The sequence below is a fragment of the Sebastes fasciatus genome, chromosome 11, assembly GCF_043250625.1.
Source record: "Sebastes fasciatus isolate fSebFas1 chromosome 11, fSebFas1.pri, whole genome shotgun sequence".
NCBI classification, from domain to species: domain Eukaryota; kingdom Metazoa; phylum Chordata; class Actinopteri; order Perciformes; family Sebastidae; genus Sebastes; species Sebastes fasciatus.
In genome coordinates, this window is record NC_133805.1 from 20,132,005 (window position 1) to 20,150,781 (window position 18,777).

General features: G+C 41.5%; 1 protein-coding gene across 2 annotated transcripts in view; it reads left to right on the forward strand.

Annotated features, from left to right (window-relative positions):
• The window catches only part of phlpp1 (PH domain and leucine rich repeat protein phosphatase 1), a 53,867-nt gene that overhangs the window by 14,263 nt on the left and 20,827 nt on the right, over positions 1-18,777 (forward strand). For both annotated transcript variants that reach the window (XM_074651431.1, XM_074651429.1), the window contains one exon: positions 18,012-18,208. In XM_074651431.1, coding sequence (XP_074507532.1) covers positions 18,012-18,208 — 197 coding nt within the window. The remainder of the gene's footprint in view (positions 1-18,011; positions 18,209-18,777) is intronic.

The following is an 18,777-nucleotide window of genomic DNA, read 5'->3' on the forward strand; positions in this document are numbered from 1 at the left end:
ATTTTGATAGTTTTGTTACGTTCCGCATAGCGTAATGTAATGACATCATCACGAGCGTACAACGTGATGACGCCAAAGACAGAATCCTTAACTTTCTGCTGCAAGGAGAATGAATGCTCTAGCAAGAAAAACGTAACGTAATGTAACGTGACAAAATGACGCTAAAGACATAAGCCTTAGCTTTTTCCTGCAAAAACAGTGAATGCTCTAGTTATTATGGTTTTTATTTTACATCGGATTGTAACAGTATCATGCAAACAACGATCTCCCGTGGCTGTAATTCAAATGTTGGGAGTCTCCCCACTGTACTTATGACATATTATGTTCAACTGTGATGTTATGGGATTGTATAAAGGTGACATTCATTGTCCTTAGTATCATAGCATTATCGGCTTCTTCCGACCTATGTGGTGGGAACAATTTTGGACTTTGTTGTTGTGCAGCTTCTGTAGTCTGTCAGACTTACTGAAAGATCATTTATGATGCTGGTATTGAGAAAAAGACACTTTTGGTTAAAATTAATATTGACCATGATGACCGTGAGAATGACAAGGAAAGAGAGAGTGAGGGATTGACAGTGGCGAGTTCTGAATGTAAAACGTCCCCACTTCGTTTCTACCAGCGATAGCCATTATTAATGCAGTGGTACAAATGAACAGGGAAACCCAGGGCGACAAACAGGCGGGAGTCCCTGCAAGCTAATTAATCACTGACACACACATACACACATAAACGTGTGTATGTGCCTATGCATGCGCACTTCACCACTTTCAGTTCTAACCTTTTAGCACAACATCAAACCTTCACTGGCTTACCAATTACCGTTCTCATCTCGCCTCTTTAGCCTTGCTATCAGAGGGAGGTGTTGTCAGCCTGCTCCTTTATCGTTACTCTCCCTTCATCCCCGGCTCTCACATTTCACCCTCCCCTGATGCACTTCCCAGGGGGGTTGAATGCTAGGTGGGTAAGCCTAACCCTCTGTGTCTGGAAGGGGGTTATTGTACTGGTGCTTAAGACGACAATACCTCGCTCCCCTCGCTTTCTCGCTTTCTTTAAGCCCCCCATACAGTATAAGGCGCCGCACTTTATCAAGGCTGCATAGAGTGCTGCAGAGACAGGCTGCTGCTGTATACAGGCCATTAGCAACCGCTGAGTGACAGAATGCGGAGGCTGAAGTGACACAGTGACGCTGCTGATGAGCAACCGGTGTCCTGAATTATATGAGATAATGTGTGTGTTTGAGAAACTTCCCGCACCATTTGAGTCCATATAAAAGGACAGAAAATGGTGAAAAATGACAATCACCATTTCCCAGTTCCAAGGTGATTTATTCAATTAGTTTGTCTGACCAGTAAAAAAAAAGCACCAATTTTACAAACAAAAGTTAGTAGTCAGTGACTACGTTTACATGCACAAAATATTGTTTTTACCCTTATTCCGAAAAAGAGACAATACATAGAAAATAGACAATAATCCTACTATGCTGTTTACATGGCTAATGAAAATGAATATTCCACTAATATTACGGTTTACATGCAGCCGTGCATACTCCGATTAACGTAACCGGTGGTGGACTTGTTCGACTGTGCGAACACAACCTCCCTCTTTCATTCCTTCAGCCACCTTGAAAAAATCGGCATTGTGATATTTGTGCATATTCAAAAGCCTGTTGATATCCAAGTCTTTCATGATGTTTAAAAGTAGGTGTGTTTCTCCTTCCGACCCGAAATGTGGGCTTTTCTTTTCAGCATGCATCTCTGCAAACTGTTGGCTATTTGGTTTGTGTGTAACGCACAGAGCTGGAGGCAAAAAGGCAAGAGGCCATGTGTCGTAAACTGCCGTAACAACCCTAATTGAGACGCATATTCCGAATGCGCTGTATACATATCCAAAGAATGCTCCTAAAACCTGCACAATATCGACATATCCCACATTTCTTATTTGGAAAACGCTCCATTCGGAATAACGACTAATTCAGAATATCCAAACGTTATATGCTGTTAACATGACCCATATCAAATTTGAAGTATCGTCATATTCAGAATAATAGTGGAATATTAATGTGCATGTAAACATAGTCATTGTGAAAACAGTTGTGGAAGGTCTGCTGTGGTTCTGGAGAGAGCTTTCCGTAGTCTAGTGGCAGAATAACCCCTTGTGATGTCATCAGGGTTATGTTGGCTTTGAGTCTACAATTTTATAAAAGAAGCCTTTTTAGCACCGCATTAAGAGTATACCACCCTATATTTCAGTGCATGTGTGACAAATAAAACCTTTGAATCTTCACAAACTAGGGGTAAATATGGGAATTTACCAGGCAGGGAAAGTCTAACGCTATCAAGTTGCATTATGGGTAGTGTAGGATGCAGTATTTTGGAACATGATCCACAGGAGTAACCAAAAGTCAGGATATCTCGGCCTCTGCTGCATTAATTTATACCGTTCTTATACTTCCTTCTCTTGCAAGTGCCCAAACTTTATGGAAGTAGAATACAAAATCACTGGAGTACCCTTGTTTAATGGCCTGACAAAGACCTACAGTAATCAAAACATGTTGGCTTTTTTAATGATTTAGCCACTATAATAAAGGCTTTTTTAATATTTCCTCCCTCGTCATTATTGTCTCTTCCCGTTTTTTGCTGGAGTTCCCCTTTCATAAATAACTTAAACAATGAGCTCTATTAATTTTCTGTCGATCCACAAATCGATTAATCAACCAACTGTTGCAGCACTAAACTGGAGTTGCAATGATCAACCAGTATGAGTCAAACTCAGTATACTGGAGCTCATAGTGGGGATGCATGCCCCAGTTCATACTTTGTTTAAAAGCTCCTCCAGGCAGAGATTCTATCACAGAGTTGTCTTACATTGTTTATTGGCTTCTGGGATTTGCTTTAATTGCATCTTCACTACACGCTGCGGCCCGCCTTTGTGTCATTGTGCATGCGTTGCCCATGATCCAGCCTGATTATGTGTCCTCATGTGTTAGTGAGAGAGCCTGTAGGACTGACGGCCAGTACTGCATCATTCATGAGTGTGTGCCACCCTGTGCCTGGACTGCAGTGACCCGTAGCTGTCAACAGCGTATCCTTGAGCGTGATGGCACTGGCTGTGCTGGGGACACACTGCAGGGACCGCTGGCGTGTGGAGGGCTGTGGGTGGGGCCAGGGGATGGGTGTGCCAGTCTGTGGGCTGGACAGGAAGCGATGAATAGCACACTATATTATCTGTCCCTTTTTGGAAGTTCTCTTTTTGCTTCCTCTTCGGGAAGGTCAGAGAAAATGATCAGCTACGGAGCAGCAACCTTCCTAAGGACAGTTAAGCAGGATGGGCCCCGTACTGACATATTTCAAAAGAAGGCCAGGGCTGTGTAAGGATATGAATAAAGAGAGGTTAGGTCGCGAGTAAGCCGGGCTAGAAATGGTGATTCCCTGCAAGCACCTCCACATAAAACCACTCAAACTTTAAATCTGAGCAGAAGAAAGTAGGGAGAGAAGAGTGTGTATGACAGCTGGATATATTGAAGCCTGACGTTTTAGACTTTAGAGAATGGGTAAAGTAGGAAAAACGAGAAATTTCAGTTCAGCTGAGACCCTCCTTGCCCTTCTGAAACATTAAAATATGCACACACATATGAAACCTTTCCGGTCATAACCTGTATGTGTGTGTGTGTGTGTGCGCGTGCGAGCAAGACAGAAACACATTACATAACTGGGCACCCTGGCTCTCCTGCCAGTTTACTATCACACAGCAGTAACTCAGTTCACACGTGTGCAGGCTTGCTTTATTTTGTGTGTGAAAGCGCAGCCACCCCTTTGTTTCTCACGCTTTCATGACCTGCTGGTAATTCATTATTTCCCAACATGGAACAACCATCCTCTTCCACACTGATGAACAAGTTTATCACGCGGTTTTAACTCAATCTACATGGAACAGCGTTACATAAACACTTGGAGGGGTTTGACGCAGAATACATCTGACCTTTTGCTGGCAAGATAATAGACGCTCAGTGGAAGTGAGAGAGACATCAAAGTCTTTTCTGAGTTGTTAACCTTAAAGGAAAAAAAACAAGATAAGCATTATCGTTTAAATTAGCCTGGCACTGCGTGATGCAAGGTATTGTCAGACGGCTTGCTCGTTTCCTCATCCTCAGTAAATAGACCTCATAGCTTCTCTTGTAGCATCTCTTCTGATAAAGAAATGCTTTTGCTTTTGTTTAAAAGGATCTGCCACCATTGGATGGTATGTCTGGCTTTGCTCTTTAAAGGATAAGTCTGGCATATTACAATTTCAGTCTTATCTTGGTAGTTTTGGCCATGATTTCTATCAGTTGCGATATTATACTCACCAATAGGGATTTCACAAGAACCAATACTTCGGTACCAAGTCGATGCCAAAATTCTGAAAAAGGTTTTTTTCTACGTACCACGGGTATCGTCAGGGAAAAAATGAAAACAGAGTGGAAATTACGTTTCCAACGTCGTCACCTTCACCTACGATGTGTCCTCCTGTTGGCTGAAAATGCACCGGTATGTTTACGTATTGTATTGTTTTATTCTGTTATCTACGTATGTTTGAATAGTGGTCGTGGCTCCGCCCCTTCCGCTACGTAGCCAAGATGGCGACAGTTGAGTGTGAAAAGTGTCCAGCGTTCCACACTCAACGATCTGACCGTTTTGAGTACAACATCCGGGTACTTTTGAGTGCACTGCATTTTGCCGTACTTCCCAATTGGAACGCACTTATGCACTCAAAGTAGTGAGTGTAAGTACAGAAGTATGCGGATTGGAACACACCTATTGAATTACATTATGACGTTCAGGCTCTATTCAGTAACACACACAGATTACACCCAGATTACATACATTATCATAATTGATAAAAAAAAATGATGGCCAAAACTAAGACCCAGGTTGTAATAAACTGTATTTATCCTTTAGTATCTCTTTGTGCATGCTTCGTAGATGATTTTTAATTTTGTCAGCATTAGAGGATGTAAGGTCTGGATGAGAGAGTATTTTGTCCGTTTTGTTTTGTGGCGGTTTTAATACCAAAATTTACAGATTAGCTCACCTTGCCTTACAGCTCTTTTCTTCCTGCCTGAGGTGACGGGATATATGCCTGTAGCCGGTTCATTTTCTGTCTGTTTATTCGTGTATTTATCCATCTGTACATTTTTTTCCTTCCTCCATCTTAGCCATGTCTGCGTTGCCTTATCTTGCTTTCTCTTTCTTAACATCTCTCTTTATGTCCACCCCCTCTCTCTCTCCATAGTTCTTTCTACACAGCTCCCAGTATTCACGCTTGTGATGCAACACGCAAATATGAACCCTCATTATCTTTCTTCTGGTACTTTTATTTATGTATATTGTACACACGCTTGCCCATAAACATACTTAATAATTTATTAGGGAGCTCTGCGCACTTTCACAGCCTCAATCATACTCAGATTTACACCCATGTATTCTATACATTTGTAGTACGCACACAAAAATACACACACATATTGTATGCATGAGCAAACACGGGCATTTTTGTCCACTACGGTGACGATATTCGCTCACACACAAACAAGGGGGTTAAAAAAAAGCCATCGCTCTTATTATATGTGTGTATTTGTGAGTGTGTGTGCTCTGAGCTCGCTGATCAGTGGGCTCGTGTTTTCCAATGTAAGGTTTCGTAACACACACTCATTACATAACAGCAGCAGGAGTGGAGCTGGGAAGAGGGGGAGCACACATCTATGTACGTCAGCATCCAGCCCTTCCACTGACAGAGGGAATCACTGGGGAAAATCGTCTTCTTTTCAAACACCGATGCCAACACCTGCGATTTGGAGCATCCCTAACGCAATTCTCCTCTCTGTCCGCCACATCTGGGTCTATTTTTAGTTGCTATATTGATTGAATTACATGATGAAGCATGTTCACAGTGCAGCGGCTGGTGTAAAGGATGGCGCAGCTGATGAAAAATGCACCTATTTCTTTCACTTAAGGGCACGCAAGTCATTTATTTATAAATTCATAGCTGCACAGCGTGATTTATCAAACCCTTATGGAGCCTTTCTCATTGTAGTCCCTCATTCCAGCTGTCAGGCGCGTGACTTATGATCGCATATTTACACATCGTTTGCATCCGTTTCTGCCTTCTGCCAGTAAACACAGATTTGTATCAGGTTAACAGAGCCTGACATGTGAAGACATGAAGTGTCCTCTACTGATGCATGAAGTCATGATAGAAATTAAAAATGTAGAACAGAAACATGAGTGTGCAAGTGGGTCAAATTCTAGTAAAAAAAAAAAAAAAAGAAGATAATTCAGCATTACAGAGAACACATTACAAATCCTCCTCCAGGTCATCCCCCTACCATAATGCACTCCCACACTGCCCCCACAGGCTGTGGATGGTAATGCATTGACCTGATAACTGTAGTTGTACAATGCCTTTAATAGCAGAGGGCTGTTTAGTTCCCTTCTCCCCAGGGGCAAAGGGTAATAATGGTTTGATGGGGAAGATATTGCAGGCTGTGACCTCATTTGGATTCAGGATGTGTTTCACTGGACTGAGAGAGGAGGTTTTGTACAGTGTTCTGTTTCTGTTTGATTGTGTCCTTCCTGGTGACATGATTAAGAGAGATGAGGTATCAGAGTGTGAGGGCGTCCATCAAGCTATTAATTATCCACACAATTTATGTCCGGTGATGGAGGGACGTGTCACGGTCACCTGGGCCACGGCAACATATTTTCCCTCTGGCCCTGCTTCTTAACGCTACATCACCAGCTGAGAGTAGAGCAGACGAGGGGGCGAAAGGGAGAAACATCATCTCGACTGAGCTGTTTAAGCTGAAGAATGTTCAATGTCTGACAATAGACAGGAGCACAAAGCAGCGACACTCGGCTTTCCCTAGAGGGATTGGGAGCACTCCTCAGCACTCCGGAGAACAAAAAAACAAATGCACACACACACCAGGCAGCCTTGTCACCTTATCCTGAATTATTGATGGATGTTGTTTTAGTACATTCCAGATAATTAAAATTCTGCACTGTATGCCCTTTTTTTTTTAATTCCACACAGTCACAAATGTAGCTTTACCCATGTGAGATGCATAGCAATTAAATCAAGTGTAATTTGTTTTATTAATTGAAGAGATGATGAAAGAAAGCAGCAACATAGATGATTGAATAAATACTCGTCTGGCTAATAAACTGCTAGCGCCGCTGTCTAAACACAGTTGTTTATCACGATTTCACAGTTGACTGCACTTTTGCATTGACTTTGCGTTAATATACTGTAGATATTATAGACACAACAACCGTTGGTTCAAGATTTGTTTGGATAAAACCAAATGGCAAATTATAACCTAGTATCATCCAAAGCTTCTTGCATCCAAACATGACATTTTTTATTGATGATTTAGATTATAATCACTGTTATGTTCATGAATAAAGCACCTTTTAGACAAAACTAGAGCAATAGATGCCACCATAACCTAACACGCTCACTGTGACAATGCTAACATGCTGATGTTTAGCCTGTTCAATTCTTATCATGTTAAGATTTGGTAATTAACTACGCTGATGGGAATGTCATTCGTTTTCCAGGTATTTGGTTATAAACCAAATGTTTGACGAATTGAAATGTTGTGATCATGGTGAGGAGAAGTCAGGAGATCACACAAGTTGGTATAATTCGTCCTGAGGGGGTCATGACTCACTGTACCAACAGTTGTTGAGACATTTTAGGCAAAACCAGAAATGTCATTATGACGCTACAGGAAAAGTCAGTAGGATTCATCTGCTGGAGACCATAAATGTACCACATTTGATGGCAATCCATCCAGTAATTGTTGAGACATTTCAGTCTGGACCAATGAGGTGGACCAACGGACCAAACCCACAGAGCAACATTGCTATTCTTAAAGCTACTATGGTTAAAAACTACCTGAAACAAAAAAAAAACAGCTGTCCAAGTACTCTCCGGCTCGCCTTTGTTTGATGTTTCAACTACTGAACATTTTGTTTCACTCTTATCCTCCTTGGCAGTCATAATATTAAAAGCACAAGAAAATGCTCCACCTGGGCTTTCTTTTTAAAAAGTGAAGACAACATGGCAGCATATTCATGCTGAACACGATTCAAAGCAAGGACACATTGACACATGTAGGCTGTGCAGTATCACACAGCGATAATGCATGAACATCTATTTCCCATGCAAACACGTACCTCATCTTCTTATCACTTTTACACAAAGGACAGCTTGACACATTTCATACATCAACACATCCTCAGCCCCAGAGGGGGAGGCCGCCCCTTCTATCTCCATGGACTCGTTTGTTTGAGAACATCTGGGAACTTTTCAAGAGGATGTTTTTAGGATTAAGAAGCTACTAAAGCCTTATTTACACTGCACGGTACGGCCCGGCTCGACTCAACTCACTTGGAACCGTTCTTGTTTGGTTTTCCATTGGCAAAAGTTGTGGATAGTACCTGGTACTTTTTTTTGGTACCATCTCAAGCCTCGAGGTTCCAAGCGAGCTGAGCCGATACTAGAAGGTGGAATTAAAACATTGCAGACCACCGATTGGTCAGAGAGTATCGTCAGTAGGGCGACGCGGGACATCCTGCACAATCCCGCTATTTTTTAAACACCCAAGCTACTGTCAATAGTGGCCACTATTTCTTTTATTCATTTGACCCAGATTTTAAAATAATGGCAGACTGCAAAACTATGCCGGGGTCAATTGACAGCGTAGAGACATTCCTCTGTTTGGTTGCTGAGGAAAGGATCCGGCAATGATCCCGGATGAAGCAACGCGCGCTGTGTCAGGTTCAGGCAGCGTCGCTATGACGATCAGCTAAGAATCCTGCCAACATTGACATGGTACGATCGGCAGTAGAAAACGAAAATCGAGAAAAGCACCTGGTACCAAAAGTGAGTCGAGTTGAGCCGAACCATGCAGTGGAAATACAGCTGCAACGATTTATCGATTAATCGCTTAGTTGCCGACTATTAAATTAAAGCTAACTATTTTGGTAATCGATTAATCAACTTGAGTCATATCTTAAGAAAAGTCAAAATTCTCAGATTCCAGCTTATTAAATGTGAATATTTTCTGATTTCTTTACTCCAGTAAACTAAATATCTTTGAGTTGTTGATATAAAACATTTGAGGACGTCCTCTTAGGCTTTGTGAAACACTGATCAACATTTTCACCATTTTCTGACATTTTACAGACCAAACAACTAATCGTTTAATCAAGAATATAATCAACAGATCAATGAAAATAAGTGGAAATGAGGCATACTTAAGGAACACTCATTCCAGAAACTGTGACACTGTGGAGCCTTCCTGAAAATCTCTGCTGCGTGTTGTGTTTTTTCGCTGCCGCACATTCACAGTTGAACATGAGCATCGTCATCGAAAAGTGTGGAAGCGTAATGCAGAGAAAGATGTGGAGCACTTAGGTGAGTGCAATGAGCTGCCTATCATCTGTGACGGCCTTTGCCACCTTCCAGCAAGGCTCGTCAACTGCTGCTCGAGTGGACAGTCGGTTTAACGCGGCCTGTCACTTTGGATCTGAGTTATCACCACAAGTCATCCACAGAGAAGGAGAAAGAGAGGGAGAAAGAATAAAGAAGTGTAGCGATTTGGGCCAAAGAGGCATAGCTGATCAGATGTGGGAAGCACATCCTTCCCTTGCCTGCAAACACACACCTTTAAGTAGATACATTTTGACATTGTGTGTGCGCATGTGTGTGTTTTTTAACAGACGGACAGTGCAGCTATTTGGGTCGCAGAGTAACAGCTGGCACCGCTCTGTCTTATATCTATTTCTATATCCCTTCCCCACCAACTTTCCCATTTGCTCTTTATGAGTTAATACCTCCAACGCGGCACAGATTATGATGATGTTTGTTTGATGGAGTGTCTCCTATCAAGCTTTTATAGATGCTTCCTAGTAGTTAGATCTTTAATGAGATGCTGCGGTTGAGATACATTTCAAAGGAAGCCGAGAAAAGCTGATGCCAATGATATAAGAGCCCAATATAGGCTTAGAAGCAGTTATAAGTCCTAGAGTCTTGCTTTCCGGTACATCACATCTGTCACCGCCTATAGAATAAGCAAGCGTGTGTCTACGCATGCTCATGCCCCGCTGTGACTTATGTGGGTCATCGATGCCCTACGGTACGGCATGCCCGATCCTGTAGTGGAGGTGTGCTGATGTCAGGTTGCATTTAGCAGGGCAGGATGAATAACCAGGGATGTGTCCTTGTTATTACGAAGAAGAGCCAGAAGAAAGAAGCGTTGATCTGTTAAATTGCGAGATGGATGGAGAGAGGTCGGCCTTGGGTACTGATCACTAACAGTGATGGATAACGTGGGGGCAGCAGGGCATCAGTGAGGCAGCTTTGTAGCCTGGAAGCATTAGCTCAGGATAAATACTGACGTTAAGCAACCAAGAGTTGTTTCCTTTGTGTCAACGTGATTGACTTTGCAAAGATTACACCATTATGCACACTATATAAACACACACACTGACAATATCAATATTCAGAGACGTCTTTGTCGAAGTTGCCCACTGCTAGTAGCAGCTGTTACACATCTGCATGCTCATTCAGGATCTAAAATGTGTGTTTCACAGGCTTAACGTCCTGAATTGAACTGAAAATGCTTAGTGTCTGCAGTTCTCCATTCCTACAGGGAGATATATTGTCATAGCAGTAGGATGTATCATTTTATCATGTTGAAAGTTCCCCACCTTCTCAATGCAAATGATCATAGTTTATCAGCAGGAAGCAAAGCTCGTGGTAGCATGAATTCAAATAATTTGCCTTTGCAGGCTAATGCTTGCTCTGAGTAGTATATTTATGGGGCACACAAAGCCATCTGATAGGTGGAATCCACATCTACTGGATTTTATTGCAGTCAGGCATGCTGCATTCAAGGGCATCTTTCACTATTATAATGCAATCTGGAATCATTTAGACAAGTCACAGGAACAAACTAGTCTTTCAAATATACAGTATACTGTGTGTGATGTGTTTTAGTTGCCTTATTGTTGTGTTTGTTGTTTCTAATATGTATGCCAAGGACTCACTGGAAACTTGTATTGATAGTAGGGTTGGGGGGGGAATACAGCACAGTATCATGATTTTTTTTTGTGTGGCTTTATTGTATCGATACACAACGTCAAGTAGCGATATTTAAAATTATTAACCTCTTAACAATCAAACGGCCTGCCGACGGGCCCGGTTGCTGTTCTGTCTTTCAAAGGTTGTAGCGGGTTCTATTCAGTCTTCAAGTTAGAGTGAAGATACTATATACTACTGTACATAAGAAACTAGAAAACCTAAGGAATCGATTGGTACCAACAAGGACATGTTAGCTTGTCGGTAAGAACGATAAATAATGCTCCAAAGTTACTCGAAGTTTTGGCGAGGAAATACTGGCATGGTCATTTTCAAAGAGGTCCCTTGAACTCTGACCTCAAGATATGTGAATGAAAACTCTGAGATGAACAGAGTGAAAACTGTATCTTATTAGATAAAACAAATGTTGGCAAACTGCATAATTTGAAAAAAGGTAATATATCGCAATATATCTTATCGCAATATATACATATCACGAAATGTTTAAAATCGCAATAAGATCGTAGTGTGACTTAAGTATCGTGATAATATTTTATCGTGGGGCCTCTGGTGATTCCCACCCTTAATTGATAGTGGGTTAAATAGGGAAATAAAGTAAATTGATTCACATACACATGCGTCTCCCAGCCAATCATGTTTCACTATAATATTTACTGATGTGAGCAAACCTTTTACAGTTTTGGAAACCTTTTAATAACTTTGATTTAGTTATTGGTTCTGTCTGAGAGTGACAGCAACTTGTGTACAGTGTATGTGTGTGTGTGTGTGTGTGTGTGTGGGTGTGTGTGTGTGTGTGTGTGTGTGTGTTTGAGCAGTAGGGGTGCGTACACATGGGTATTGGAGCCTAGTGTGTAGGGGAAACACTCTTTTCCTGAGCTTGGGGAAAAGGAAGGAAGGAAGCCATCTCCAGTAACCAACACACACACTGTAGTACTCCTGCTCCTGCATACAGTAGTTCTAGGAATAGACTATGACTTCTGCACATGAACACTCCCACCTCGCAGGGCCTGTCTATTATTTTTAAATTCCTGCATCCCCCATAGATTATGGGATGACCACTGTGACTAACATCGTTGCTGCTCAAAATATTTCTAGTGTAGGTGGCCTGTAGTTCATGTGTTTGGAATAAAGCAACCGTCTCTTATAATTTCCTTCCCCTAGTGGAGGGTTACCAAGAGATCCTGCCTGTTTCTGACCCACCCCTGTAAACAGGATGCTCACGTGGGTGTCCCACCCATCTCCCTGCTTCCTCCACCGAGCATTCCCATGGCCAGACTGAAGTCTCCATCCCACGTCTGTGTGAGATGGTTGTAAACGGCAACATCCGTACGGGTGAAGCTTTCGAACTTCTTTTTATCACAAAAGCAGCCCACTCAAGCTGTCTGTATTGTTCCCTATCTACAAAATAATCTTGCTGTTTTTGGTCCATCAACATTCAGGGGGGGCAATTAGATGGATGCACATATGGAGACGGTTAATCACTGTCACTGTGTCAGTGTGTGTGTGTGTGTGTGTGGATGTCAGCGAGGGGAAGAGTAGGAGGAGTAGCGTGCATGTGTTTGTGCATATGTTCGTGTGGGAGAGAGCACGTTCCAACAAAAGGCCTAAAAATAGTAGGAATATGCCCATGTGACATATTGAGGCTAAAAGCTTGTGAATAATTTGTCTAATGCAACACATACCCTCTTACCAAGCTCAGTCATGAAAATATGTGCCTGCGGGTTACCTCTGCCAGCCAGCGAAGTCAGAAGGGGGTAACCAGTCTGTTCAGTCACACTCGGGCAGTTCGTCTGTCTGTTAGCCAGATGCCACATGGATTAGGAGGATATTTGGCTGACGATAGCTCTTGGCCTAAAGAACACTTAATTAGATTGTAGTGGTAATCTTGAATTTACAGTTCAGGTGTACCTGTTACACTGCGTTCATTTCCCCCGTCTTTATTTAGGTTTAGAGCAGATACAATAATCTCATTATTTCAAGCTTTATTTTTCAAAGGAAGCCTAAATAGCCATATGATGATATTAATGTATTAAAGGGATAGTGTAGGTGTTTTGAAGTGGGATCGTATGAGGTACTTATCCATAGTCCGTGTATTAACTGCAGTAGATGACGGTCGGCACGCCCCCAGTTTGGAGAAAAGGACAGGAGTTATCGCACGGAAGCAAAGCAATGTACTGCTGTGGACGGGGCCGGCAGCAAAACACATTTTAGCCACCTAAAAGAAAGGCTCACCTAAAAAAACTTAAACTGATATTGATTTTTTTAGGTGAGCCTTTCTTTTAGGTGGCCAAAAACCTTTTTTTTTGCTGCTGGCCTCGTGCACAGCAGTACATTGGTTTGTTCCCGCACGGTAACTCCTGCCTGTTCTTCCAAACTGGTGGCGTGCCGACTGTCATCTACTGTAGGTAATACACTGACTATGGATAAAGTACCTCAGACAACCCCACTTCAAAACACCCAAACTATCCCTTTTAAATATTAAAGTTGTGTGTCACGTTCTTTAGGTACATGCTGGTAAATCTTCAGTTTGCTTCCTTATCTCTCTTCTTCTTTATCTTTAACTTCCCCACCGTTTCCGCTTAAAGAATAGTTCAGTCCCCAGTTTAACTCGCTTATCTAAACCACTTATTTGGAAGTGAAAACGAAAGTGGACACCTCTTAAATTTGTCCGTTGCCTTGTAAAACGACTTGTGTGTCCAACTAGGTGCACATTTCTACCTGGCAGTGACCCAGCAAAATGTAATCGACATTTTAATTTTCAAATAATTGAATGACGATATATGATTTTAGATTTGGTCAAACTGTATAAAACTTGTCTAATTGCTGTGATTGTGCGTGTAGTTGTCCTGTGCATCAGTAATGAATTTGGCACATGAAATGTTACTATACTCTATAAGAGTAAGAACTATAAGATCCATGTTGCTAAAAAAAAAAAGCTTTTCTTTAAGCCATAGTTCCCTCCTTTCCCAAAACAATGTCCCACACAACATTTGTCATTTTCCTCCCAGCCAGCACCTATACCACACATGAGTATACACACACTCACAATAATACTAATGCCATTTAATAGCCTTTCATGTGGAGTGGATGGTAATGATGACCCTTTAAAGAGAGATAAAAACCTGCAGTTTCGTTGGCTCCCTGCACACTCCACTTGTTTCTGAACAGTGCAATTAAATGAGAGTGGAGATCAGCAGTGGAGGGGAGGGGGGACAGTTTGGAGGTTTTGGATGCAGTTTAAAACAAAACAAAAGTTTCACTTACTTCTGATTTTCAATACTGAAAAAAGTGTGCGATGATGTCTTGTGTGTCTCAAACAAAATCCAGATACCACTTCAAAAACCACCGAGCACCGTGTTTTGGCCCTTTAAATGTTTCCATCAATTTTTGATAATAAATCCTAAAAGTTGTAATTTTGTAAAGTTACAATTTGGAGATACTACAGTTTGTATTATTCATCTTTCTTTTGGGATTTGGTACAAAATGTTAAAGAAACAGTGTGTAACATTTAGGGGAAGTATGTTTTCGTTAGTGTATAATCACCTGAAATTAAAAATCGTTGTGTTTTTTTCCTTAGAATGAGCCGTTTATATCTACATACGGACCGGGTTGTCAAGCTTCTACAGTAGCCCAGAACAGACAAACCAAACACTGGCCCCCTTATAGGGCCATTTACGTTTTCATTTTTTTGCGTTGGCCACCGTAGTTCTCCTACACGCTTGGCACACGTAAGAAGTTTGAGTTGGTTTCAATCTGCAAACCTCACCGCTAGATGCCGCCAGATCCTACTACACCTTGAAGAGTGCTAACTTACCTTTTTTGTGAAGCAGAGATATTTCTGTGTCACAGTAAAAATAAAAAAATAAAAATTCTCTTTTATTTCCTTTTATTTTATCATATAGTTGGGTGAATTTGCTAATATAATGTCATATATAATTTTGGCAGAACTGTGCACATTAGTCTGTAAGTACTGTTTAGGAATATTACAGATGTCTTTCATATCCTCAGAGCTCATTAAAACATATTTATCTCTAGATTTCAACTGCCAGCTTTTGATCACTGCTGTGAAGCCAAGGCAGACTGCCAGAGCATAGAGATAAATTATGAAAAAACAGGTTATGCTACTTAAATTGTCATATGCATTATATTATAGATAGCTTTACACAGGTTTGTGCACAGTGTGAATGGCATTTGCTAAAATATCTTTAAGTTGGCAATGCCTTGAAACAGGTTTATAAATAGTCCTTCACATAAAGGAGTAAGACACATATCTCTTTCCCTAGAACCACCCACTTGTGTTAAAACATTTTTGCTTTTGCTTCATTGTTATTTCTGGCCATTACACATGGAATGAATATTAATGCTAATGCTAGATTGCAGTATTATGTTATGCATGAGGTTGGGGAGGTCTGACGTGTGTGTCTAACATGAATGACTTTGTAATCGGCTGCCGGTGTTGCATTCTGCACGGCTGCATCTTGGCACGTTGTACAGTTGTTCGGAGACTCGTGCTCTTTCTGCAAGCCCTCTAGTTATGTATTATAGTCGCTGCTATTTAAACATACCAAGACAGCTCACCTTTGTAATCAAACATGCCTCCTGATCAACATTGAACAGTAGTGTGTTATGTTACACACTCAGCAATTAGCCAAATCAAATATCCTTTTGCAAACTAGGCTATTGATTCTGCTGTGAACACAAGATCAGCTTGTAGCACAGAGGAAAGGTCAGGGCTCGGTGGCTGTGCTGTTGGTTTTACAATTGAATTCAGCTGTTTGTATGTTAGTGTAAATCATTAGAATGAAGGGTGTACATATTGTCATGACCTCAGGTTCAGCCACATCGGCTCAAATAAGAACACCTCTGGTCAAAAGGTTATCAAACTCTGCCGAGTGTGTTGGATGAGAGCAGCAGCGTGCGGTACTGTACTCTACTGCGCTACTCTTACAGTCGGCATGTGAACAACTTGAATTATTTAAAGCCGTGTGAGAGTGTGCAAGTTCACACTTTCTTTACCCTACTGACTTTTTCTTCCTCTTCTTTAGCTGACCTCAACAACCCCTCTGCTTCACCCTGTGTGTTTGGAGTGAAGTGAAATATGTGTGAGCAGGATGGATGCAGTCAGTTTACAGTAGGCCACAGGATGTGAGACATTTTCTAAAGCCATCTGTCGCTTGGAAAGGAAAAACTTCGTAAACCGCGCCATGAATCTGTTGGCCGAATGGGAAAACAGTGAGGTTAAACATGCTGCGAGCAAAAACCAAAACCAAAACAACATAGATAGAATGGAGAAACCGAAAGCCAGGCGAGCCGGACAGATAGAAGAGAAACGACAGGGGGGAGGAGAGCGCATGCCAGCCCGGGGAGGTTTTTTGCGGAGGTGGAGGTAGACAGAAAGCAGGTGGATGTTTAGACAGGACGATAAGACAGCCTGGCTGACAGAACGCCTGATAAGCAGCCTGACTGTCAGGTTTGGCAGGCTGGCGGTGAAGCGAGAGAACAGGGCATGGAGGAGAGGCAGACAGATGGGTAAAAACTGAATAAAGGCAGCTCAGAAATTGTAAGAGAATAATTCAAAAGAGGTATTGAATTTGAGACTCTATTAATGTAGAGCTGAGTCGAATGCAAATCCAAGACTATTCAATTCCATGTGCGAAGTAGGACATCTGAGGCTGAATGTATTTAGATCTTATGCTAAGCTAGCATTGTGATGGTGTTGTGGGGAGAGCTCTCCTGCTAAGCATTGTGGGTATTTCTCGTTTTGTGGCATCATTTAGTGGCTATAGCTACACAGATTAGTTTTTAGACTGAAATATATCAACAACTATTGGATGGATTATGAAATTATGTACAGCCAATTCGTCCAATGCTTTATGACCAAATACCCGTAAAACAATTGACGTTCCTGTACTTTGTGTTTAGCACTTTTAACAAATGTTAAACTAAGATGGTGAACATGATAAACATTATCTGTGTGTTCCAATACCCATACTACCATGCTACTTTGTATCCCAGAAAAAGATCTAGTATGTTCCAGTACATAGTATGCCAAAAATACCAGGATGTCCCACTGCGTCCAGTCGTTTTATGAAGTATGTAAGCCAGCATGCTTTTCTGGCTATTCTGACCCACAATCCTCTGCGCAGCGGATATAAGAGCAAGAGGGTCAAAGTTCAAGGTGCAATGTTATGACAAAGAAGTATGTCGCAATTGTATGTGGGGCTGCAGCTAATCAGAATCCGAATCAGAAATACTTTATTTATTCCCGGAGAGAAATTGAGAGCTACTAAAACTAATGATTATTTTCATTGTTGATTAATGTATCGATCGTTTTCTTGATTAATCGATCAGTTGTTTGGTCTATTAAAATGTCAGAAAATGGTGACAAATGTCAATCAGTATTTCCCGAAGCCCAATATGACGTCCTCAAATGTCTTGTTTTGTCCACAACTCAAAGATATTAAGTTTATCGATTATCAAAATAGTTACATATTAATTTAATACAACTACAACAACTAATTGATTAATCGCTGCAGCTCTTATTGTATGCATATTGCTTGCAACAGTATGTGCTTTGTAAGGGCAGCTGCAACATGAACTAAAAGTAAAAAAGAAAAAGTATGTGATTTGGAACGCAGCTTACACAAAACTCTTAATCTTGGTTTTGACTTTATATATTTAAAAGTGGCATTGTGTACCCATCGTGAAATTTACTATTATAAAGAAATCTCTACGAAATAGATTTTAGTCCCCGGTGGTATGCTCATTCTTTTCCTTAAAGAAAATAAATCCTTGGCTGACCTGTGTTGAGGTCAAGTCTACGGTGCTAACTACACAAAATGTCTCTCTCTTTGTTCCAGGGAAGCCCCAAAGCATCGAGAACTCAGAGCGGGTCCAGCTGTCGGGGACATACAACGTTCGGAAAGGGAAGCTCCAGCTGCCGGTCAACCGCTGGACCAGACGGCAGGTCATCCTGTGCGGCACCTGCCTCATCGTGTCCTCCGTCAAGGAGAGCCAGACGGGGAAGATGCACATCCTGCCGCTCATTGGAGGAAAAGTATGTCTAAGTCACACCACAACGGAGCACGACTGGCATCACATCATCTTTCTAATCCTGTTTTTTTTTTTATGGTGATGTTATGTAATTTATGCTTTGGATCATAAACTCATAATGCCATATCACCGGAGAGTGACCTGATAAAGTCACTCTCATTACCCTCTGCAAAACGTCTCCCTGCGCAGAGAAGATTGTTCCTGATGACATTTCACCTTCAACAACTATTTGTCCTTTAGTAACACCGAGCAATGCTTCCTTCTTTGTTCACTTTAGCTCAAGGTCAAACAGAAATGGTGCAAGCCAGGTTGTTTTTTTTACAAAGTCAAAATGTTTTTAGTATTCTGCAAGGATGTTTAGTCCATTATGTCTAATCTGGAGTCATAATGCTTTAATGTTTAGTGTAATGGATCACTATAGCATTCAAGTAGTCTTATTCCTCTCTACTTTTGTTAAAGTGCCTCCCCAAAAACGACCTTTATCCGTTTATTGCTTTATGGATCTGTTTATCTGCAAGGCCACTAAATAAGCTCCAAGGGCTCTCCTGAAAAGTCCTTTCTCCCCGCCTGCCT